Source organism: Hemitrygon akajei, chromosome 12, assembly GCF_048418815.1.
Source record: "Hemitrygon akajei chromosome 12, sHemAka1.3, whole genome shotgun sequence".
NCBI lineage: Eukaryota > Metazoa > Chordata > Chondrichthyes > Myliobatiformes > Dasyatidae > Hemitrygon > Hemitrygon akajei.
The window spans coordinates 107,481,803-107,508,054 of NC_133135.1; the positions used below are offsets into that span (position 1 = coordinate 107,481,803).

At 42.9% G+C, this 26,252-nt stretch overlaps 1 protein-coding gene across 1 annotated transcript in view; it reads right to left on the reverse strand.

Moving 5' to 3' along the window:
- The window catches only part of eif3k (eukaryotic translation initiation factor 3, subunit K), a 36,191-nt gene that overhangs the window by 1,933 nt on the left and 8,006 nt on the right, over positions 1-26,252 (reverse strand). The window contains exons 3-6 of the mRNA XM_073063799.1: positions 25,293-25,413; positions 22,489-22,563; positions 10,356-10,422; positions 4,083-4,160 (exon numbers count right to left, since the gene is read on the reverse strand). Of these exons, the coding sequence (XP_072919900.1) occupies positions 4,083-4,160; positions 10,356-10,422; positions 22,489-22,563; positions 25,293-25,413 (341 nt within the window). The remainder of the gene's footprint in view (positions 1-4,082; positions 4,161-10,355; positions 10,423-22,488; positions 22,564-25,292; positions 25,414-26,252) is intronic.

Consider the following 26,252-nt stretch of genomic DNA (forward strand, 5'->3'; position numbering starts at 1 on the left):
TTTTTAAAAAAATGAAGGGCTATGTGGGAGGGAAGGGTTAGATTAATCCTGGAGTAGTTTTATATATTGCAGGTTGATTAACATTGTGGGTTGAAGGGACTGTACTATGCTTTAATACTCTATCTAAACCAACATCTTCATCTGGATATAAGGGAAGATGTTCACCTGAAGGACTAAGATCAAAGGACTGTCCTATATTAAACAGACCCTAAAAAATCATCCTATGGATGTGGTTTAGTGGAAAGGTAGGGAACAACTCCTCTCTCCTTACTCTGAGAAAGTCAAATGGAATCAAGAGCAAGGCGCCGGCTGAGAGTTACAGCTGTGTGGTGTGCATGCAAAGCCACAGGTAGGAGAAAGGAAAGCATATTCCTTACCATCAAAATATACAATAATTACAAGCTTTAATGCTAATTCATTAACCTCATGATAACTTTTATTAAATTGATATTATTCTGTTGGGTGGCAGGGTGGAAATATGTCTCTACTACAACAGGTGTAAACTCCAAGAGGACCACAACTTTGTTGTGTTTGGAGCCTTGCAGAGCCATGCTGGCTGGAGTCAGGGCTTTGCTTTGACTCTTGGTAGGGTCACCCATGCCAAACAGGTCAAGGGTTAGAGGCCAGATTAAAAATGGTCCACTGGCCCTCCAGGTTTGGGGGTTCAGCTTAGGGCCAACAACCCTGACTGGTAAAACAAAAACAAAACAGCAATGAAGAATGCTCCTACATCTGAGTGAGACTGTATTCCCAAGTCTGCACCCAGGACTTCAGGTCACCCTTGGGCACCTGCTCAGTACCCCCGATCAGGACCACATGCAGCGACAAGAGCAGCTGGTGGATGGTCGTTTGAACAGCTGGTCCTGGTTATATGACCACTGACACCAGGCAGACAATCTCAGAAGAGTATTGATAATGGCTGGGGTCACTCATCTTGTAAAGACACTGCACAGAAGGCGGCAATGGCAAACCACTTCTGTAGAAAAATTTGCCAAGAACAATCATGGTCATGGAAAGACCACGATCGCCCACAGTCACATGACACGGCACATGACAATGATATTAATCTGATTTTAAAACTCCACTGCCTGAATCATTAGTTTAAGTCTTAAGAGTATTTGTCCAGGAATACCCCACACCAGTGATGACAGAGAATTCACATACTGGGGTGAAAATCTACCTGTTCACTAGAAACTGGAGAGCATAAACAGAGTCCAAATCAGGCTTACAGTTTGTTATTCTGTGAGCTCAATTTTTTTTTCAATAGGAAAGTCGTAGTCTGCTTAACATCACAGAAAGAGGCATCACACAAAGTCAGCCTAGAGCAGGGATGCCTGGTCTTTTTTATGCCATGGACCTTTACCATTAACCGAGGGGTCTGTGGGCCCCAAGCTGGGAACCCCTGATACAGATGTGAGCAGTATACTGAGTGGGGAAGAAGGATTGAAAAGAGTAATATCATATTTGACTCCCACAAGATGAGTGTTTATTTACATTAGAATGGGGGGGTGGGGAAGAACCTTACTGAAATCTATGGCATATTGAGCAGTTTGGGTTCCTTATCTAAAAAGATGTGCTGGCATTGATCTAGAGGAAGTTCTGGAGAATGATCCCAGGAATGAAAAAGTTAATGTATAAGGAGGCATTTAATGGCTCTGGGCTTGTGGCCTGTACTTGTGTTTAGAAGGGGAGTGGGGGGTGGAGAAATCTATTTGAAACCTATTGAATGTTGAAAGGCCTAGAATATTGAAAGACCAAACAATTGATTGTGGACTTCCGAAAGGACAAGACGAGGGAACACATACCAATCCTGTTAGAGGGATCAGAGGTAGAAAGAGTGAGCAATCTCAAGTTCGTGGGCATCAACATCTGAGGATCTAGCCCAACATTTCGATGCAGCTACAAGGGCGGCACAACAGTGGCTATATTTCATTTGGAGTCTGAGCAGATTTGGAATGTCACCAAAGGCACTCGCAAATTCCCACCGATGTACCATGGAGAGCAGATAACTGGCTGCATCACCGTCTAGTATGGTGGGGTGGGGGATTGAAATAAGCAGCAGGAAGTTGTAAACTGTCATCTGCATTACGGGCTCTGGCCTCCCCAGCATCGAGGACATCTTCAAGGAGCGATGCCTCAAAAAGGGCACTTCCATTATGAAGGACTCCCAACACCCAGGACATGCCCTCTTCCCATTGCTGCCATCAGGGAGGAGGTACAGAAGCCTGAAGACACACATTTAGTGATTCAGGAACAGCTTCTTCCCCTCTACCATCTGATTTCTGAATGGACACTGAACCCATGAACACTACCTCACTAGATTTTTTCCCCTCCCTCATTGCACTACCTATTCAACTTCCTTAATAAATTTACAAATACTTACTCTAGCTTTTATTATGTATTGCTTTGTACTGTTGCCACATAACAACAAATTTCACAACGTAAACCAGTGATATTAGACCTGACTGATTCTGAGATAGAGTGGAGTGTAGGACCAGAGGGCATAGCTTCAGAATAGAAAGATGTCCATTTAGAACAGAGATAAGGAGGGATTTCTTTAGCCATTGGTGATTGGGGGGGGGGGGGGGGAGGAGTGGGGTTAAATCTGGGGAATTCATTGAAACAGACAGCTGGGTCTTTGGGTAAATTTAGAGCAGAGGATAATTAGTCAGGGCATCAAAGGTTACAGAGAGAAGTCAGGAGAGGGTCCATAAACCAGCCAAGATGGAATGGCGGAGCACACTCTACTGGCCGATTCTGGTGTGAACAATGTAAGCTGTAGCAACAGGATCTCTCAGCAGGTCAACAGGAACTCAGTAACCTGGGTTCTTAAATGGAAATCCAGGAGCAAATTATTATCTAGCTCAACATTATTATAACAGGCCAAATTATTATACAGGAGGGAAAGGCTAGATTTATTTTGGAATAGTCTTGACTAGAATATAAAAACAAGTACATAATGTTGAGACTTCAGAGTATTGTGAGCAGTTTTGGGTTCCTTATCTGAGAAAGGATGTGCTGACATTGGAGAGGGTTCAAAGAAAATGATTCCAGGATTAGAAGGCTTATCATACATAGAGTGCTTGATGGCTCTGAGCCTGTATTCACTGGAATTCAGAAGAATGAGGAGGATCTCACTGAAACCTATTGAGTATTGAAAGGCCACGACAGAATGGACACAGAAAGGATATATCCTATGGTGGGGGATTCTAAGACCAGAGGACACAGCCTCTGAATAGAGACAGGTCTACTTAGAACAAATTCAGGAGCACTGAAAGACCACAAGGAGTAGAACAGGAATGGGCAGTTCACAATCCTAGGCTCCTTAGAAAGAATAAATTAAGTCAGGACATCAATGTTAGACTGAAACTTTGAGGGGAGGGGTAAAAATTGAGACATTTCTGATACATTTGTAATATATTGCTTTATATTTAAATTTAGTGCTAAAGAACTTATAGTACAGTGCAAAAGTCTTAGGCGCATATATAGGTAGGGTGCTAAGACTTGTGTAGTACTACGGAGGGGAAGGAGTGGGAAGCACCTGAGAGACATTCTGTAATGATCAATAAACCAATTGTTTGGAAACAAATGACCTTGCCTAGTATCTCAGTACTGGGGGTGTCTGCACCCCCGCCCCTTGCACTCCTTCTCTGCCATCTGTCCCACAGTCCTCTCACGGCATTCCACTCTCACCATTCCCAACATCCTTTGTAAACCACCAGGTATACAAACTCACCCTGCTCCATGTTGACAAGTACTGTAACGTGCAAAATCAGAATCAAGTTTAATATCACCGATATATGTTGTGAACTTTGTTGACTTCATGGCTGCTGTATAATGCAATACAAGATAAATATAGGAAAAAAAAGTCCAAAAATAGAAATAGAGAATTTGTGTTTATGGGTTCAATGTCCATTTAGAAATTTGATGGCAGAGGGGAAGAAGCTGTTCCTGAATATGGTACTGTGCAAAAGTCTTGGGGATCCTAGAGACAGATGCAAAGTACTGTACCGGCAGGGGTTACGGCAGTTTACGACACAATTCCCCCCACTCAACCCCCCCAAGTCTGCACTGATTCTTACCTGTCAGGTCTCCTAACATTTCAGCCAGCAGCCACTTATCTATTGTTTGATATGTGATTCCAACCACATGACAGATAACTGCGAAAAGAATTCCCATACGTTAGAGCATATCCCTGACAGGACAGTTTCAACAGTTCCATCCCAGGCAGATTAGTACAGGGCTTCCCAACCTTTATTATGCCATGGACACCTGCCATTCATTGGTAGGCCTGTGGACCCTAGTTTGGGAACCCTTGTCTTAGAGGAAGTACAGGGGAACATCAGTTATTTTGGCCATGTTTTATTCATGCATCAAATTAATACAAAATCATTTATCACAACAGATGGTATCTGCTTCCTTTGCCACACTTTAATTTTAAGAAAAATTATGTAATTACCCTCCATGATCCAGATCCTTTCAAGGTGCACTGGAGAGCACTTGGGCAAAAGCAGTGTTATCCTGTCTTTATTTTTATTTATTCAGAACAGTATAGTCCCTTTGAGCCACACCGCCTAACAATGCCCTGATGTAATCTTGGCCTAATCACAGTACAATTTACAATGACCAATTAACCTACCAACCAGTACATATTTGGACTGTGCGAGGAAACCGGAGAACTGGAGGAAACCCACGCGGTCATATGGAGAACATTCAAACACCTTGCAGGCAGCGGTGAGAATTGAACCTGGGTCGCCTGTACTGTGAAGCGTTGTGCTAACCACTATGCTGAGGTGCTGCCCTCAAGCAGCAGGTTCCTTAAGGTTGTTAGAGCCCAGGGATAAGCTCTCACTATCTGTTAAATGTTCCCAATGGCATGCGTCTCAAGTAGCCTCTGACAACCAAGTCCAGCTCCTGGCCTTCGCATGTGGCTTAGTGACTAAGCCCACTGGAATAGTTTCTACTGACAGGGGAAGGGGCAAAGGTTACTGGTGCCTTAAAACCAGTCAATTCACGGCTTGTCGGCTCACCAAGGAGAAGGAAAGCTCTGATCTCAAACCTCCGCTGCCTTACAGCTATACCCACTCATGGGGAAGGCTTCAGGAGTAAACACCAAGGGGAACATCTGGAGCTGGAGTCCCTATGGCACCCCTACGTTGAGTTCAGTGCTGACTGGCAGTTCCTATGTTGCTGCTGGTGCCAAACTGTATTGGTCTCTTGTCATTCCTTTGGGCTCATCAGACACGTGAAGGGGGGGGGGTGCTTGCTACATGGGCAACAGCTTGCTCTCCATATTGTACTGCCCAGGCTTGCATCTCTAAAGAGCTAGGACACAACATCCAAGGTCGACCTCGACCGACAGAGGACTTATAACAAAAAAATTCACGTACACAGAACTAATGGAAAGTCTGGGCCCAAAGTGCCCACCTGATTATTCCTTCTTCATAGATGCTGCCTGACCTACAGAGTTCCTCCAGCATTTTGTGTGTGTTACACTAAACTGACGAGCATTGCCAAGAAACTGGTAGCAAAATGATTATTTGTGTAATGCAGATTGCTGTTAAACCTGAACCAGAGGACATTGAACCAAGTATACAGAGCATTGGAATCACCAATCCATCAAATTAGACAAGGTATTGGCTCCCTTTTAACAAAGCAGATGCTGAGAATGGGCAGAGTACAGAGCCATATTTTCCTCTCTTGGGATCACAAGACACAGGAGTAGAATTAGGCCATTTAGCCCATAGAGTCTGCTGTACCATTCAATTCTGGCTGATTTATTATCCCTCTCAAATGCCATTCTTCTTTCTTCTTCTCATAACCTTTGATGCCCTGACTAATGAACAACTTATCAACCTCCTCTTTAAAAATACCCAATGACCTGGCCTCTATAGGCATATGTGGGAATGAATTCTAAAGATTCACTGTCCTCTGGCTAAAGAAATTCCTACACATCTCTGCTCTAAAGGGCAGTCCTTGTATTGAGATCCTAGGCTCCCCCACAATTGGAAGCACCTTCTCCACGTTCACTTTTTAAATATTCAATAGGTTTCATAAGATCCCCTCCCCCCCCATCTTCTAAACTCAAGTAACTCTGTACAATAACTCTCAGACCGAAGGAATTAAATAGGGTACAAACTTAAAATTCTGGGCTGTTAACACTATGTTTTAGACACTTCCCCACTGCTGTCTGTAAGGATTTTGTACCTTCTTCCTGTGACCACATGGCTTTCCTCTGGGTGCTCTGGTTTCCAAAGATGTACTGGTTGGCAGGTTATTGAATAGATCGTTGTAAATTGTCCTGTGATTAGGCTAGGGTTAAATTGGGGGTTGTCGGACAGCTTGGCTCGGAAGGCCAGAAGGGCCTATTATTATGCGTTGTATCTCAATAAACAGACAAACTATCCAGTGCTTAGGAACTTTAGATGTATTCTGTTATATTTAGCCCAGCAGTATTTGTAGACTGTATATGTCTCCTTTAAATTATTCACTTTTCTGAGCTAATCAGAATTCTAGAATTTGTTTTTAAGTGTTAGACACCCTAAATCCTGTACAGTATAGTCAGCAACAGAGTGAATTTTTATTCAACAACCTCCAAACATAAATTACTTATTTATAAAACTATCTTTACATTTGTGTATTAATGGAAGTGGGATAAAGCAATATATGTAGCTCATATTGAATTAGAACATAAGAGATAGGAGCAGGAGTAGGCCATCTGGCCCGTCTAGCCTGCTACGCTATTCAATAAGATCATCGCTGATTTGGTCATGGACGCATCTCCACCTAATTGCCTTTTCCCCAAAATCATTAATTCTGCTATTACGCAAAAATCTGTCCAACCTTGTCTTATTTATATTTACTGAGGTAGCTTCCACTGTTTGGGCAGAGAATTCCAGACTCACCACTCTGGGAAAAGCAGTTCCTCCTTATCTCTGTCCTAAATCTTGAGACTATGTACCCTTGTTCTAGTCTCACCTACCAAGGGAAACAACTTTCCTGCCTCTATCTTATCTATCCCTTTCATAATTTTATATGTTTCTATAAGATCTGCTCTCATTCTTCTGAATTCCAGTGAGTACAGTCCCAGGCAACTCAATTTCTCCTCATAGTCTAACCCTCTCATCTCTGAATCAACCTGGAGAACCTCCTCTGCACCACCTCCAAAGCCAGTATATCCTTCCTCAAGTAAGGACATCAGAACTGTGTGCAGTACACCAGGTGTGGCCTCACCAGTACCCTGTACAGTTGCAACATAACCTCCCTGCTCTTAAATTCAATCCCAAAAGCAATGAAGGCCAACATTCCACTTGTCGTCTTGATAGCCTGTTGCACCTGCAAACCAATCTTTTGTGATCCATACACAAGCATTCCCAAGTCCCTCTGCATTTTTTTTTTACTATTTAAATAATCTCTTTCATTTTTCCTTCCACAGTGGATGACCTTGCATTTACTAACATTGTACTCCATCTGCCACACCCCTGCCCATTCACTTAACCTATCCATGTCCCTCTGCAGACTCTGTATCTTCTGCACAATTTGCTTTTCCAATCAACTTAGTATCATCTGCAAACTTAAGATACACTGCACTCTGTCCCCTCTTCCAGATCGTTGATGTATATCGTGAACAGTTGCAGGCCCAGCACCAACCCCTGCAGCACATCACTCACCACAGATTGCCAATTAGAGTAACACCCATGTAACTCAACTCTCTGCTTTCTATTAGTTAACCAATCCTCTATCCATGCTAATGCATCATCCCTAACTCTATGCATCCTTATCAATAAGTCTTCTATGTGGCACCTTATCGAACGCCTTCTGGAAATCCAAATAAATAACATCCATCTGTTCCCCTCTATCCACTGCGCTCGTTATATCCTCGAACAGAATCTGCCTTTGCTGAATCCATGCTGCATCTGTCTGACGGATCCATTTCTTTCCAAATGCCTCGCTATTTCCCTCTTTATGGTAGCTTCAAGCATTTTCGTAACTACAGGTGTTAAACTAACTGGCCCATAGTTACCTGCCTTTTGCCTACATCCTGTTTTGAACAATGACATGACATTCACCATCTTCCAATCTGCCGGTACCTGCCCAGAGTGCAGGGAATTTTGGCAAATCATCACTAAAGCCTTCACTATAACTTCTGCCATTTCTTTCAGTACCCTGGGATGTATTCCATTAGGACCAGTGGACTTAATCTATCTTCACGCTCACAAGTTTGTTCAGCACTACCTCTTTAGTGATAGCTATTGTATCGAGGTCCTCACCTCCCATTGCATCTATAACCTCTCTCTTTGGCATGTTAGATGTACCGTGAAGACACAAAATAGTCATTCGAAGCCTCAGTCATTTCCTCATTATCCAATATCAATTCCCCCTTCTTGTCCTCCAAGGAACCTACATTCACTTTAGCCACCCTTTTCTGCTTTATATAATTATAGAAACTTTTACTATCCGTTTTTATATTTTGAGCTAGTTTATTTTCCATAATCTAGCTTACCTTTCTTTATTACTTAGTTGTTTTCCCAATCTTTCAGTTTCCTACTACTTTTGGTGACTTTGTATGCACCCTCCATTTGTACGAAAACTTTAATCATACTATGACCACTCTTTCCAAGAGGATTCCTAACTACAAGATCATTAATTTTACCTGTCTCATTGCAAAGTACTGGATCTAAGATAGCACGTTCCCTTGTAGGTTCAGTAACATGCTGTACAAGAAAGCCATTACAGATTTATTCTATAAAGTCCTCCTCAAGACTACCTTGACCAACTTGATTCACCCAATCTATGTGCAAGTTAAAGTCCCCCATGATAACGGCTGTTCCATTCTTACATGCCTCAGATATTTCTGTTTATTGCTTGTGCCACTGTAATGTTATTATTCAATGGCCGATAGACAACTCCCATCAGTGTTTTTCCCCCTTTACTATTCCTGATCTCTACCCAGATGGATTCAAAAATCTGCTCCTTAGATGCTATATCGGCCCTCATTATCGCCCTGATCTCATCCTCTATTAAGAGCGCTACTGCACCTCCCTTACCTTCTTGCCTATCCTTCCATATTACCTGATATCCTTGGATATTTAATTCCCAATCCTCCCCACCCTGCAAGCTCATCTCCACTAAATCATACCTCTTTGTACTAATTTGTGCAACAAGTTCACAAATTAGGAGTTGAAAACTTCAGAAAGGACACCATGCAACATTTGTGGCTGTCGTTACACTATTACAGCTCGAGGCATCAGAGTTCAGAGTAATCTTTGTTCATCTCTAAAATAGATCTGGTGATAATTATATTGGAATTTGCAACAGCTTTCTATGCCGCGTTCCCTACATCACACCAGTGCCTACAGTTCAGGAGTTCTTCACTGGCATTGTAGTGTAGTAGTTACCATATCACTTTACAACACTAACAATCACGACTGGGGTTCAATTACTCCCGAAGCCCATCACCATCTCCTTTGTCTTACTGATGTTGAGCTGCTGATGATTCAGTTTGCACCATTTGACCAAATGCTTTCTAAGTCAAGTTTTAGTATTGAAAAAGCAGACATCAATTAAAAATGGTGACTTCCTAAGTAAACAAGTCCAGTGATGATTGTGGATCACAATTCTTCAATAAAGAGTTAAGCTCCTGTGAAGGGCATTGGGATCTTAAAGGAGCCATGCAAATGTCTGCTGCTGTTGTTACACTTGCATAGATATGTTGTTTCACAATATCCTCGATAACACAGGCAGTTTACTGGTTTCAAATGGTTCCATTTAATATCAGAGAATGTATACATTATGTAACCTAAATTCTTGCTCTTCGCAGGCATCCAAGAAAAACAGAAGGGTATTCCAAAGAATGAGTGATAGTAAAGACATTAGAACCCCAAAGCCCCCCACTCCCCCTCCCATGCACAAGCAGCTGCAAAGCATCAAACACAACAGCACCCACCACCCACCCCCTAAAAAGAGACTATGACAAAAAAACTAATCGTTCACCCCTACAAATTCGGCATGCCACAGGCTCTCTCCCTCCCCCCCCCCCCATAATAAAGGGACAGAGAGGTGTCACACAGTGAGAGGGGAGATTTAAAAAACAGAAAACAACTCACTGATAGCAATGTTAAAGTCCGCCGTGTTGCTCCCCTCCCTCCCAACCCAAAATCTCCGACTCAGGAATCAGCAACAAACTCGGCCCCACCATCAAAAGAAAGAGATCGAAGTACAGAGGTTTTAAATTCTAGTGGTATCTGGGACCTATTACAATATCGGCCAATTTGGCTCCCTTGCACAGTCCCCTTCCCTCTTCCCATTTATCAAAATAAAATCTAAGGAACTTATTAATCATGACTTGTACTCACATTTACGCACAGAATCTTCAAAACTTGTTATTCCATCAATTAGCTCAGCATTTTCTTCTAGATTGCGCTGGATGGGGAAGGAAAGAGAAAAGAGTATAGATCTCTCAGAGAGAGAAACAGGCCCTTTAGCCCATTGAGTCTATCCCAACCATATTATTGTCTCCCAACTCTCATTAATCTTTCTCATACTCTACTTCTCACCTACACTTCAGGTGCAATTTAGCCAATTAACACATCAGCCTCAAAATACAGAGTGAAGCATACACCCCAACTGTTTACCAGCCGTCCATAAATACAATCATTATCATTATACGCAGTGTTGTATGATGTGGGCCATCATGATCTTCTGACCATGATTGTTCTTGGCAAATTTTTCTTCAAAAGTGGTTTGCCATTGCCTTCTTTTGGACAGTGTCTTTACAAAATGGGTGACCCCCCCCCCCCCCCCCCCCACACAACCATTATCAATACTCTGCCTGGTGTCAGTGGTAACCATCCACCACCTGCTCCCATGGCTACACGTGACCCTGATCTGGGGGAGGTGGAGGGGTCTAAGCAGCTGCTACACTTTGCCCAGGCTAGCATAGGGAAGGAGCGCCTTTCACCTCCTTTAGTAGAGACGAGTCTCCACCTTGCCACCCAATAAATAAAACACCACAGTCTGAAACAAATATTTACATTTTATAGCTAGTAATACTTACAGTACATTGCATTGTACTGCTGCTGCTAAGTTAATAAATTTCATGACACATGCCAGTGATAATAAACCTGATTCTGATATACAAAATACTTACATTTTTCAAACTAGCAAACTTCAGAATTATATTTAAAAAAAGAAGTTTGCACTGCAGAACTTGGAACTGGGCTAAGGAGCCTCAAATGAGTCAGAGGGATATGAGGAGGTTGTTCCAGAATTTTGTGATTAGACACCTTAAGGCAAAACTACTGGTGGTAGACCAATTACATTTTGGAGTGAGCGAGCTTGCATGTGTATTTTCATCTGAGTGCTTCTGTGTGTGTGCGTGCACATATGCATGCCCTGTCCTTAGACAAGATACTTGCGCACACAGACGAAAACAGAAAAGCATACACAAGCACACACTATATGTATCATATGTTTATTTATTTATGGAGATACAGCACAGAAAAGGCCCTTCTGGCCCTTCGAGCTGTGCCTCCCAACAACTCACTAATTTAACCCTAGCCTAATCATGGGATTATTTACAATGACCAATTAACCGAGGTCAAAGATAGTGTCATCCTTACAGGTGCAACTGACATTATTATCTAGGTTTCAGATAGAGCCAGAAAGTGAGATTAGTCTAGATGATTCTCCCTTGGAGACAAAAGACAGCACACCATGGCCAAATAACCAAACATCTTCTGTGACAAACCTTCGTTGAGTTGGCACAATGGACCAATCACCGTAATTCTGCTCATGTGTCTTACTGTCTATAACTGTACAAGGTAAAGAGGCATCAAGAGCAAACCATGAAGTGATTCGAGAACAAGAGAAAAGAGTTTAGAGTTGTTGCTTAAGCAAGATCCAATACCAGACAGAAACTGATGTGTGAAAGGGACTCAATGTGGCCAAAAGAATTGATGACTAGATCAAGTTTGTAGACAGCAGATAAGCATAGGCAGAGTGTTTGCTGAGGTGAGCTCTGAGAGAGATTTTAATCAACACACACTAAGTGCTGGAGGAGCTCAGCAAGTCTGGCAGCATCTGTGTAACGAAATAAACAGTCAGTGTTTTGGACTGAGACCCTTCATCAGGACAGGAAAGTACGGGGAAAGATGCCAGAATAAAAGAAGTGAGTGGGGTGAGGAAAGGTAAAGGGCTGAAGAAAGAAGCTGACAGGAGAGGAGGTTGGATCTCTGGAGAGGAGGGAAGCTGATGGGCAGGTGAGAAGAGGCAAGAGGCCAGAATGGAGAATAGAAGAGGGGAGGGGGAGGGAAATTGTGTTTTAACCAGGAGAAATCTTTATTCATGCCATCAGGTTGGAGGCTACCCACATAGAATATAAACTATTGCTCCTCTACCCTGAGGATGGCCTCACCTTGGCACAAGAGGAGGTCATGTACTGACATGTCGAATGGGAATTGGAATTAAAATGTTTGGCCACCAGAGGTTTGTTTTTGGTGGATGGACTGAAAGTGCTCGACGAAGTGGTCCCCTAATTTATGACGGGGTCTCACCAATGTTCCCTCTAATTTGTAATGACCAGTGTGTGTACAAATCTCCGTGCTGTGCAACTTTTTGCCCTGTGACAACATGTGCACACTGAAAGTTTAAGTGGAAGTAAATCTGAAGCCATTCTAAGGATAATAAACTACCAAGTCCAGATTGTCGTTCCTTGTTTAAAAGAAATAATACACACCAATGAGTCTTATTTCTCACACACTTTTCCACGCGTTCAACTGAATGTACAGAGGTATTTATTTTAACAGCAATACACTCTCAATAAGAATTTTGCTGTCCTCTGGGTTTGATCATTTTCGCTCTCGTTCACCTGCACTCTCACAAAACACAGGTAACAGGCAATGAAAGGCATTCTCGCCAGAGCTTTTGCACACCATCTATATGATTTCCTTGCTAAACGAGGCGTTAATAAGTCAAGTTTCCAAATATCACTCCACTTCTCAAATTCGCCAGCAACTTTTGCATCGTGACAATACACGCAGGTAACACCAGTTCCTGTATCATACATAAATATTTCTGCTAGCTGCACATTCCTGACCTCACGAGCTTACAGTGTAACAGTTTCTACTGTTTCACTAAGACATTCTGCTTTAAATGATCTCACAGTTCTTTTGCGCTTCATGCCCTCTGCTTCTTTGGAATTCGACATAGGACATCGGTAATTTCTTCAATAAAAACAGGGTTAATAAACCAGTTCTAAAATCTGCAGACAAATCATCGCAACCTCCACGTTGTCAACACCGTCCACATCAGAAACCAGAGAAGGAAATGTGATTGTTTAATATACTTAATGTGCCAACAAGGTAGAGGGTGACAACCTTTTGTACGCTAGTAGCAAAGGATGTGTGCGTGCACACAGACACACCTTAGAGGTTCTCATCAGTGTAGAGGAGGCCACATTGGGAGCACCGGATACAGTAGACAAGGGAAATTTTATTTATGAACACATGCAAACCACCTAACTTCTCTGCCTTCAAAAGCGCACTAAGTAGCTCACCAATTATACACACATTATAGAGGGAGACTAATTATAAGGTTGTTATAAAGATTAGCTTTATTTGTCACATCAAAATATAGAGTGAAATGCATCAACATCCAACACACTCTGAAAATGTGCTGGGGAAAGTGACACCATGCTTCTGGTATCAACAGGCCCACAACTTATAAAACCTTATTAACCCATACCCCTTTAGCAGGAAACAAGGAGAAAAAAAGCCAGATTATTTTCATCATTAACTCCAATAACTTTCTCGTCTACATTTCACCACCCTAAACCCTTGGCTGCTACTGTTACTACTTTCTGGGCAGTGACTAGAAATGTACTGGTAATACAAGGTAACTAGCCTGTAAACAAAAAACAACTGTAGATGTTCGACCAATCTCTGGTACCAACAGTACAGAGTTTGCAATTCTTTCTTTGACTGTATGGCTTTCTTCAAGTGTTTTGGCTTCATTTTATATCTCAAAGATGAGCTGGTATGTTAACTGGTCACTGTAATTTAGTGTTACTTGCAGAGTCATAGGAAAATAGAAGGTAATGGGATGACTAACAGAGCAGCCAGCAGGACTCCATGGGCTGAATAACTGCTTTCTGATAATTATCCTCCACAACGTGTGCCATTTCCAAAGGGACTCTACCACTAAACATATCTTTACCTTCATCCCTCCCCACTAATCTCCCTCCTGCCATTTATCCCTGAAAGTGTCCAAAGTGCTACACCTAGCCTTTCACATCCTCCCTCACCTCCATTCAGACCCCCCCCCCCCCCCAGGTGAGGCAACACTTCCCCTGTGAATCCGCTGGGGTCTATTGTGTCCAGTGCTCCCAATGTTGCCCCTCCACATTGGCGAGACCTGTTGTAAATTGGGGAGCGCTTTGTCTAGCACCTCCACTCCATTCGCTACAAGCGTGACTTCTTTGTGTGGCCAAACATTTTAATAGCCATTCTCACTCCCGTTCCAACATGTCCATCCATGGCCCCCTCTTATGCCAAGATGAGGCTAACCTAAGGGTGGAGGAGCCATACCTTATATTCTCTCTGGGTAGCCTCCAACCTGATGGTATAAATATTGATTTCTCCTTCCAGTGAACAAACTCCAATGATCCCCTTCCTCTATTCCCCACTCTGACTTTTCACTTCTTCTCACCTGTCTATTACTTCCCTCTGGGTCCCCTCCTCCTTCCCTTTCACATATTGTCCATTCTCCTCTCCTATCTGATTCTTTCTTCCCCAGCCCTCGACTTTTCCACTGAACTGGTTTCAGCTAGCCTCCCCCCCCCCCCACCTTTTTTATTCAGGCATCTCCCCCTTCCCTCTCAGTCCTGCTGAAGGGTCTCAGCGTAAAACATCAACTGTTTACTCTTTTCCATAGATGCTGCCAGGCCTGCTGAGTTCCTCCACCGTTTTGTGTGTGTTGCTTTTGATTTCCAGCATCTGCAGAATTTCTTTTGTTGAAAGGTTTTTCCACCCTGCCCTCACTTTCACATACAGGCCATCCAGAGTAATGAAGGGTTCCTTCTTTACAGATGTCCCCAAGTCAATTCTGTCCACAAGTTGGATAATACAAAAGATCACAACATGGTATCCATACCGTTGCCGTATTGTAATGAATGGCAAGACAGCAAGTAAGGCTGATAAGCAACAACTAAAGGTTTAGTGGGGAGGGGTGGGGATTGGTCACCGGAAACAGTTCTGCAGTTCTCAGGAGCGAACCTAAGTACATCAGAATGTACTTTGATAATAAATTTGCTCTGAGTTCTTAAAGAGTTCTGAGGAAACCTACAAGGATGTTGCTGGGACTTGAGTTATAGGGATAGGTTGAATAGGTTAGGATTTAATTTCTTGGCAGTGTAGGAGAATGAAGTATAATAGAATATAGATAGTGACATAGGTGATCATGATTGTTCTTGGCAAATTTTTCTACAATAGTGGTTTGCCATTGCCTTCTTCTGCAGTGTCTTTACAAGACCAGTGTCCCCAGCAATTATCAATAGGTTTATCTTGCTAAGCAGCCTCATGTGCAGCACCTTGTCAAAGGCCTTCTGAAAATCCAAGTACAGCATATCCACCACATCTCCTTTGTCTACCCTGCTTGTAATTTCCTCAAAAAATTGCAGTAAGTTTGTCAGGCAGGATTTTCCGTTCAGGAAATCATGCTGGCTTTGGCCCATCTTGTCATGTGCCTCCAGGTACTCCGTAATCTCATCCCTAATAATCAATTCCAACAACTTCCCAACTACTGATGTCAGGCTAACGGGTCTATAGTTTCCTTTCTGCTACCTCCCACCCTTTTTAAATAGTGAAGTAACATTTGCAATTTTCCAGTCATCTGGTACAATGCCAGAATCTATCAATTCTTGAAAGATCATTGTTAATGCCTCCGCAATCTCTCCAGCTATGCATTCCATCAGATTTATCCACCTCAAGTTCCCTGAGCACCTTCTCAGTCGTAATTTTCACTGCACACACCCCACTTCCCTGAAAATCTTGAATATCCGCTATACTACAGATGTCTTCCACTGAAGAATGATGCAAAATACACATTTAGTTCCTTTGTCATCTCTTCGTCTCTCATTACAATATCTCCAGCGTCAGTTTCTATTGGTCCTATACCTACCCTTAACTCTTTATATACTTAAGCTTTTAGTATCTTCTTTGATATTAGTCGCCAGCTTCCTTTCATAATTCATCTTTTCCTTCCTAATGGTTTCCTTCTGCAAGATTTTAAAAGCTTCACAATACTCTATCTTCCCACTAGCTTTGGCTTCCTTGTATGCCCTCTCTTTTGCTTTTACTTTGGCTCTGACTTCACTTGTCAGCCACGGTAGTGTCCTTCTTCCATTCAAAAATTTCTTCTTACTTAGAATATATCTGTCTTGCACCTCCCTCATTTTTCGTAGAAATTTCAGCCATTGCTGTTCTGCTGTCTTTCCTGCTAGTACCTGCTTGGAGTCAATGGTCACATAACCAGGGACTTTATGATATGCACCAGCTGCTTGTATGACTATGGCTTCACGTGACTCTGATTCCAGCTGGGCGGGGGAAGGTGTGGCTAAGCAGGTGCTACACCTGGCCCAAGTGCAGGCTAGGGGAAGGAAGAAGCACTTTACACCTCCTTTGGTAGAGCTGCATCTCCACCCCATTACCCATAATGAATGGTCGATAGATAGGGAAAACAGGCTTTTTCCATTGAGCTTGGATGAGACTAGAACTAGAGGTTGTAGGTTGAGGATGAAATATTTAACGGGAACCTCACTGAGTGTGCAACAAGCAGCCAGCGGAAGTGGTGGATGCAGGCTCATTTCAACATTCAAGAGAATTTTGGATATGCACATGAATAGGAAGGGAACAGAGGCCTATGGTTCCGGTGTGGATTGTTGCGACTTGGCCAGGGGTTCCCAATATCACTAAGCAAGTGTCATCTTCAGGAGGTAACTCCTCAAAAAGACTATGTACATCATTAAGGACCCTCAACATGCAGGACACGCCCTCTTCTAATTACCATTGGGGAGGTGGTTCCATCGCAAACTGAAGCATTGCAGGAGTTTGGAACATTGAAGACAGTTAGAGCAGCAGTCAGAAGGCTCTGCACTTGGTGATCTCTCTCTCACACACACAGGAGTGAATGACTTTACTGTGGATTTGCGGATAAGGGAACTCGAAATTAAAGCAACACTTCAGATGTGACTGTAACATTGAAACAGCGACTGTTTGCCTCCCCTCTCAATGTGGAAGGAGCAATATCTGTCCTTCCCTTTTGTGTGAGGCAGAGGCATGTCAAAAATGTTGGAATGAAGTTAATTTTTTTTAAGTACTGTAGACCATGGTCTCTCTCTGGTGGGCTTTGCTGCAGCTTGCAGGGTGGGTGGTGGGAATGCTGATGCTTTATGCTAGACTGAGTGGGGTGTGTGGGGAGGGGGAAGGGTTGATGCTGCTTGCTGATGCTTGTGTGAGAGAGAGGGGTAGTGGGCATTGGGGTTATGTTTTTTTCTGTCATTCAATCTTTGTTTCTTTTATGTTTCACGGATGTCTGCGAAGAGTTAAGAATTTCAGGTTGTATACTGAATACTTTCTCTGATATTAAATGAACCATTGAACCACGTACTCCTGGTTGGGAGTCCCTGGACTAGGCAGAATAACAGTTCAACACAGACTACATGGGCCGAAGTGCCCATTTCTGTGCTATACAGCAGACTAACAGATGCTGTATTTCCAGCTTTCTCTTTAGTTTCAAGTTTACAAGCAAATCCTGCGTTCTGCATCTCACTGCCCAAGCATTGATTCTGCCCCCCCCCCCCCCCCGCCTTTTGCTGCCCTAGTTCATCTTTTAATTAAATGCACTGTGTCACTTGGACAACTGTTGTGCTCACTCTGGCACAGATGTAGACAGAAGCTCTAATGAGGATATTACGAATCTGCAGAGGATATAGATAGACTGAGTGAGTGGGCGAAAACTTGGCAAGTGCAGCTAAATGTGGGGAACTGATGACATGCATTCTGGTAAGAGGAAGCAAAGACAAATTATCTAAGTGGATAGAGACTGCAAACTGTACAGAGAGATCGAGGTGTTCTTGTGCGCAGGGTTTGTAAACTCAGCCAGCTCCACCATGGGCACCATCGAGGACTTCTTCAAGAAGTGAGGCACCAAAAAGGGGGCAAACATCATTAAGGACCATCACTATCCAGAACTGCCCCCTTCTCATTACTACCATCAAGGAGGAGGTATAGGAGCCTGGAAAACACATTCTATGAACAGTTTCTTCCCCTCTGCCAACAGATTTCTGAATAGACCGTGAACCCATGCCTCCAGTACAGGAGATGGGATGTTATGTTGAAGTTGTACAAGATATCAGTGAGGCCTAATTTGGAGTATTGTGGGCAATTTTGGTCACCTACCTACCTACAGGAAAGACGTCAATAAGGTTGAAAGAGCACAGAAAAAATTTACAAAAATGTTGCCAAGCCCGGAGGACTAAAGTTATAAGGAAGGAATGTATAGGGTCAGACTTTATTCCATGCAATGTAGAAGATTGAGAAGAGTTTTTATAGAGGTATACAAAATTATTCTCCAAGAGAACCACAATGTTGTCGTAGGGTGTGGAGGCTTGCATGCCTCAATGACCTGGAGAGCTACATTGGTTGGAGTCAGGGCTTTGTGTTTTGGCTCTTGGTAGGGTCACCCATGCCAAACAGGTCAAAGGGTAGAGGCCAGACTAAGAGTGGTCCACTGGTCCTCCAGGTTCAGCTCAGGGCTAATAGCCCTGATGAGTCATAAAAAAAATTGTTATGGAAACATCAATGAACAATCCTTCTACATCGTTGTGCAACGGTATGGACAGACAGAGATGAAGGACCTTCATTGTTGCCCTAAACACCAGGGGCGTAATGGGCTGTAAGTAATGAACTCATGAACACTCTTTTGCACTATTTACATTTTTATTTATTTATTATTTTAATTTATGGTATATTTAATGTATTATAATAGACTGCTGCAAAACATACATCAGTGATAACACTAGACAACAAAAACTTTGCTTTTGGGTGTATCTTGAAAATCACCATGAAATTTCCCTATCACACACCATTTTAAAAAAATTGGCCACATTTGTTATTTCAATTCATAATTCAAGTCAATTAAAATGTTGCCCACAATGTAAGCTGAAACATTTTCTATCTTGTCTAGGCATGCTTAAGCAGTGCAGATGCTGCGTGGCAGGTCAGGTTTTAGAAAAGCTATAAATTTCCATGAAGGATTTCAGAGATGGTGCTCGGTGCTCGGTGTCGGTGTCGGAGGGCTGGTCGGAGGCACGAAGTTGTCGGAAGTTTTCGGACGGACTCACAGTTGGCTGTGCTCGGGTGCTTCCAGAGGCTGCATCGGGAAGTTTTGCCACGTTGGAGGTTTCTTCCTTCTGCCATCTGCGTGAGATGATGGGCTATCTGGGACTTTGAGACTTTTTTTTTTACCGTGCCCATGGTCTGCTCTTATCAAATTATGGTATTGCTTTGCACTGTTGTAACTGTATGTTATAATTATGTGGTTTTTTGGTCAGTTAGTCTTGGTCTGTCTTGTGTTTATGTGATATCATACTGGAGGAACATTGAATTTCCCCTTGGGGATGAATAAAGTATCTATCTATCTATCTATCTATCTATCTATATTTAAGGCAGATGTTTCCCCAGAATAACTCATGCCAGGATTAAAGAAAACATTTTTGTTGGTCAACAAATCAAACAGGTCATCAATGACAGGTAATTTGAAGAACTTCCAGTGGGACCGGAGAAAATTATATGAAAGGCATTCAAGGATGTTGTTGAAAATTTTCTTGGCAACTACAGAGCACCAAACTACGTGCAAATGGTTGACAACATACAAAACCAAGAAATGCACGTCACTAAAGATTCATTTTCTGCATTCTCCTTCCCTGCAACTTGGTGCTGTCAGTGACGAGCATGGTGAAAGATTTCACCAGGGCATGGAGAAACGGTATCAGGGCAACTGGAATCCATTAATACTGGCTGATTATTGTTGGACACTTAAGTGTGAAGCCTCAGACACTGAGTACAAATGGAAATCATAAACAAAACATTTTTAGCTTAGACAAACTTGCAAAGCATCAGCACTGTTTTGCAATTAAATGCATTGTATTCAATAAAAGTTAATTTCATTTCTCCAAATTCCTATGTGATACCAATAGTCTGAATTTATATGTGTTCAGCTTCAAGCAGTCTATCATAAACCAAAAAAAAATCTGAGGAGGCTACACCCAAAAAAAAATTGTTGTCCAGTGTAATAAAACTGATTCTGAATCAGACAGAAAGAGTTAGCTGGTAAGGGCCAGAAGTAGACAAGAAGGTAAATGATCTTGGCCAGAAAGAACTTGTCTACATATCAGTGAATTGGAATGACAGTGGAAGTAGACAGACTAATTGCCTTTGTTCTTGCCATGAGGATGGAGATGGAGGCTGCCATTTTATGAAGAGACTCTGTGTTCTCCATTTTGTTTGGCTGGACTCACGTTTTAACGTCAACACAATGATGCCTCAGGTAATCAGCTGAACTAGAGCTCATTTCCAAATAAGAAGTTATTTGTGAGGTGTTCTTTGGTTGGATATAACATCCAGGTATGTGACTGCTGGCATCTGTATTTGCCTCATGTTATTCAAACCGGTTGCTGATTGAGAACAAAGAGATTGATTACCGATTGTCACTTGCTGGGAAGAGGGCAATAAACTGATGCTGGATTGGAGCAGAGCCAATAAAAATGTGTTAAGGGTCAGACTCTTGACCTGTAGCCAAAGACACTGAAATGCAATATTTGAATTGATAAGCAATGCGTTTAAAAGCCGATGCTTCAAGTGTGCTGGCACCGATGACTCTAGGAGATTCACCATCGAGGATGTCAGGTGCCTCACAGATGTGGAGATTTGCAATGGAACTATGAAGAACATGTGGCCGGCAGCAAAGACTTATTTTAACCGGTATTACTATTTTTATTGTTTGACTATTCATGGCAGGTCATGAAAACTTATTAGGTGTGCACACTGGTATTTGGTTCTGTAAGTTCACGAGTTCTTCCATGAGGCACTAAAGGTACATGTCGGTAAGTACAGATTCTCTCTGTGCCTTCCTAATCATTATTACAAGGGGCGATTCTTGTAACAATGACATACTGGCCTTTATTGCAAAGGGTTCTGTGGTTTAGAAAAAGAGATGTTTTGTTCAGATTGTACAAGGTGTTGGTGAGGACGTGTCCGAGAGAAGGATATAACAGCACTGGAGGCATTCCAAAATGGATTCACCAGGATAACCATAAATGTAAGAGATCCTGCAAATGCTGGAAATCTTGAGCAATATACACAAAATGCTGGAAGGGACATCATTTTAAGAAAAAAAATGGAAGGCTAAGAGGGAAGGGTTTGAATGGTCTTAGAGTAGGTTGTAAGGTTGGCACAATAACATGGGCTGAAGGGCTGTACTGTGCTATAGTAAATGAGGCCCTCTTATTGGTCAGGGGCGACCTTGGATGTTGCATCCCAGCTGTGGTTTGCAGCTATCTAGAAGGAAATCTCGTATCTGAAACCTTTGTTGCCCTGTGGCTATACCAACTAATGGGGAAGGCTTCAGCAGTGAACTCCGAGGAAAAATCTGCAGCTGAAGTCCCCAAGGCAGGTCTGAGTTGAGTTCAACATGGAACAGCAACTTCTGTGACACTGCCAACATTTAAAACTTTGACCAGCTTCTAGAGATGTGTTAATGAGTGAGACCTCCATCAGTCAGGGTCAGCCATGGATGTTGTGTCCTAGCTGTCAGACAACTAGGGGGCAAGCAAGTTGCAGAAACATGTGAACTCAGTCAGCTCCATCATGGGCACTAGCATTTTCGTAGTATCCAGGACATCCTCAAGGAGCGATGCCTCAAAAAGGCGCATCCATCATTAAGGACCTCCCCATCACCCAGGTCATGCCTTCTTCTCATTGCTATGGTTGGGTAAGAGATACAAAAGCCTGAAGCCACACACTCAGCGATTCAGGAACAGCTTCTTCCACTCTGCCATCCGATTCCTAGATGGCCATTGAATCCATGAACACCTCCTCACTACCATTTTTTTGCACTGCTTATTTTAACTATTTTTTCACACTTACTGTAAATCAGATCTTTTTCTCTATATTTATCATGTATTGCATTGTACTGCTGCTGTGAAGTTAACGAATTTCACGACATATGCTGGTGATTTTAAACCTGATTCTGAAAGATCGCTGGGGGCCTGTGGACAGAAAGCCGACTGTATAATGTGCACATCCATTGAAATGAACACAACAAAGCAATGTCACTACCCACAAGGACGGCTCAGGTTTCACACACGAACAAATAAGGTACATTTACCGGAGAATCTCCAACATGAACAAAGACCAAAGGCATTTTACTCACCCAGAATTCCTGGAAATGACAGGTCTCTAAGAGGTCGCCCAGGTTTAGGATTTGTTGGATCGGCCGCTCCTCCTGCTGTGTACGCTTGGTTAAGGAAGGCTCATCTTAAAACTCTCAGCAGGGCTCTGCCCAGCATCAAAGGATGAAGGAAACGTCGTTTACACATCCCGTGCTTATCGTAAGTAACTCTATCAGGCAAGTTTAACCATGGCAGATTAACTACTCGGTTTTAACAGGATGCCGCTGCACTTAATGACTTTTAATTTCCAGAAAACAGCTTCGTATCTCAGAATACCCCAGTATTTCTCCTAGCACTCTCCTCTGCTCAGGATAGTTTCTGGCTTTGACACAAACCCAACTGGATGTCAACTAAAGTCATAGAAAAGTATTGCACAGAAACATGCCGTTTGGCCCATCTAATCTGTACTGAACTTTTAAAACTGACTACTCCCGTTGATCTGCACCGAGACCATAGCCCTCCATCATACCCCTACCATCCCTATGCCTATCCAAACAACCTCGGGTTGTAGACCCACCCAACCTCAGTGGAAAAAGCCTGCTTGCATTTACCTTATCTATACCCCTCTTAATTTGTATATCTCTATCAAATCTCCTCTCAATTTTCTACGTTCTAAAGAATACATTCCTATCCTAATCAGCCTTCACCTATAACTCAGGTCCTCCAGGATCGGCATCATCCTGGTAAATTTTCTCTGTACTTTTTCAACCTTATTTACACCGTTCCTGCAAGTAGGTGGCCAAAGCTGCACACAATGCTCCAAATCAGGCTTCATCATTGTCTTATACGACGTCAACGTAACATCCTGAGTGAGGGGGTCCTTAATAATGATGGATGTTGCATTTTTGTGGCATCACTCCTTGAAGATGTCCTGGATACTATGGAGACTAGTGCCCATGCTGGAGGGGAGTAAGTTTACAACTCTCTGCAGCATTTTTCTAAACCTGTGCAATGCACCCCCCCCCCCAACACACAAATACTAGATGGTGACTCAGCCAGTGAGAATGCTCTGAAACGGTACATCTGCAGAAATGTACAAGTGCCTTTAGTGACACAGCAAATCTTCTTGAGCTCCCAAGAAATATAGCTACTGCTTTCTTTGTAGCTGCATCGATATGTTGGGTCCAGGTTAGATTCTCAGAGATACTAACCCTTGGAATTTGAAATTGCTCACACTTCCCGCTTCTGACAAATACAGTACCGTGCAGAAGTCTCAGACACACTGAGACATGCACTAAGACTTTACTCAGTACTGTACATCATATGGTGAAATGTGTCACTTGCATCAAATCAGAGAGGACTGTGCTGAGCAGCCTGCAGGAATCGCCACGCTTCCAGCACCAGAGCATGCCGACAACTTACTAACCCTGGCCTGCAGGTCTTTGCAAGTGGGACCAGATTGATTTTCTGTGCAAACCAAGCACACAATTGAAACATGTTGCTTTCCCTTTTCACGGCTGGTTCCAACAAAGGCGGCAAGGCAAGACAGTGGCTATATTTCATTATGAGTTTAAGGATATTTGGTTTATCATGTAAAACACTCAAACTTTTACAGAGAGAGCATTCTGACTGGCTGCATCAACTGGTATGTGGGGGGGGGGGGGCTACCATACAGGATTGTAGCAAGTCGTAAAATTAGTCAGCTCCATCATGGGTACTAGCTGCCAAGACATCTTTAAGGAGTGGTGCCTCAGGAAGCTGACATCCATCATTAAGGGACTCCACCACCTCGGACTTGCCCTCTGCTCATTGTTACTGTCGGGAAGGAGGTACAGAAGCCTGAAGGTACACACGCAACGATTCAGGAACAGCTTCTTCCCCTCTGCTATCCCATTTCTAAATAGACATTAACCCATGAATACCACCTCACCACTTTTATTTATTTCTGTTCTTGCACTACTTATTTTAATTCAACTAATATATCTGCATACATATACACAGAAACACATGTACATAAACATGCACACACACTATATATTTACACACACACACATTATACTGCAATTCAGTTTCCCCCCCCATATTTATGATGTATTGCATTGTGCTGCTGCTGAAAAGACAACAGATTTCACGACAAACGCTGGTGATATTAAACCCAACTCCGATTCTCATTCTGAGATGCATCTTGTAAACATCCAGGTTCAAATCCTGCAATGTAGGACAACACCTCTCTCTCCTTAACCCTGAGAAAGACTGCCTCCCTGTTCTTTGATTTATCTTATAATCAAGGGGAGGGAAGCAGCTCTATGCTTTAGTGATGGTTTAATCTGTTTTCTTTTTCCTTTAGAACGTAGAAGATTGAGGGGAGATTTGATACAGGTATACAAAATTATGAGGGGTATAGAGGATAAAAGCAGGCAGGCTTTTTCCACTGAGGTTGGGTGGAACTATGGCTTAAGGGTGAAAGGTGAAAGGTTTAAGGGTAACAGGAGGGGAAACTTCTTTATTCAGTAGGTCAGGAGAAGGTGGATCAAGCTGCCGGCACCAGTGATGGATGACAGCTCGATTTTAATGTTTAAGAGACGTTTGGATGGGTACATGGATAGCAGGGGTAAGCAAGGCTATGGTCCCAGTGTAGGCCAATAGGAATAGGCAGTTTAAATGGCTCGGCATGGATGACAGATCTGCTTCTGTGCTGTATTTTTCTACGGCACAGAAATAAAACCTGAAAATTGAATTATTGCACTCCAGCTCCCCTCACCCCCCTTCCCACCTCCAGCATGAAAACCCTGCAAAGCACAGTACTGGGTGACCCCTCAATCAGCAACCGTTTGGGTAAAGATACATGTGTCTGGTCGATCATACACTTACAGAGCGTGAAGTCTGTGTGTGGCAGGTTAGTCAGGGCCTTTAGCAAGATTTGTGCAGTCACGGTAGTCTGGAAAAACGCGGGATTGAACTGGTACCTGCAAGGAACAGAAAACAAATGGATCACTGCAGTGGCCATCTTTTCCCCTTGCATTTGAAGACGTTCCCATTACGGCTCGCCCCCTGCCGAAGACACTCCCATCACCTGTTGCTGTTCACCTTTTATTATGATGCAAATGTTACTAGTACATAGTTACTCATTTGTTCTACTCTGAATGCCTGCACTGTACCTAATACAGTGGCCACTGAGTGTATGTTTGTGGTTGTCTGCTTCAAGGACTGGCACGCTGTGCACTCAGAGACACTCTTCTGTACACCTTGATTATTTGAGTTACTGTCAGCCTGAACCAGCCATTCTCCTCTGACCTCTAATTAACAGGGTGTTTTAGAACTGGGTGTTTATTTTGTTTTACGCACAGTTCTCTGTGAACGAGAGAAAATCCCAGGATATCAGTAGTTTCCGAGATTCTCAAACCACCCCACCTGGCATCAACAACCATTCCACAGTCAAAGTCACTCACATCACATTTCTTTCCCATTTTGATGTCTGACCTGAACAACTGACCCACATGATTGCTGCCACATGGTTGGCTGATGAGATACTTGCATTAACAAGCAAGTGTACCAATAAAGTGGCCACTGAATGTATACGTACTTGAATAATAAATTTACATTGAACATTCATTTTTTAAAAAAATTATTGAGATGCAGCGCGGAAGAGGCCCTTTGAGCCAAGACGCCCAGCGATTTCCCCAATTTAACCTAGCCTTATCACAGGACAATTTACAAAGATCGATTAACCTACTTATCAGTACGCCTTTGGAATGTGGAAGGACGTGCCTGCGGTCACGGGTAAGATGCACAAATTCCTTACAGG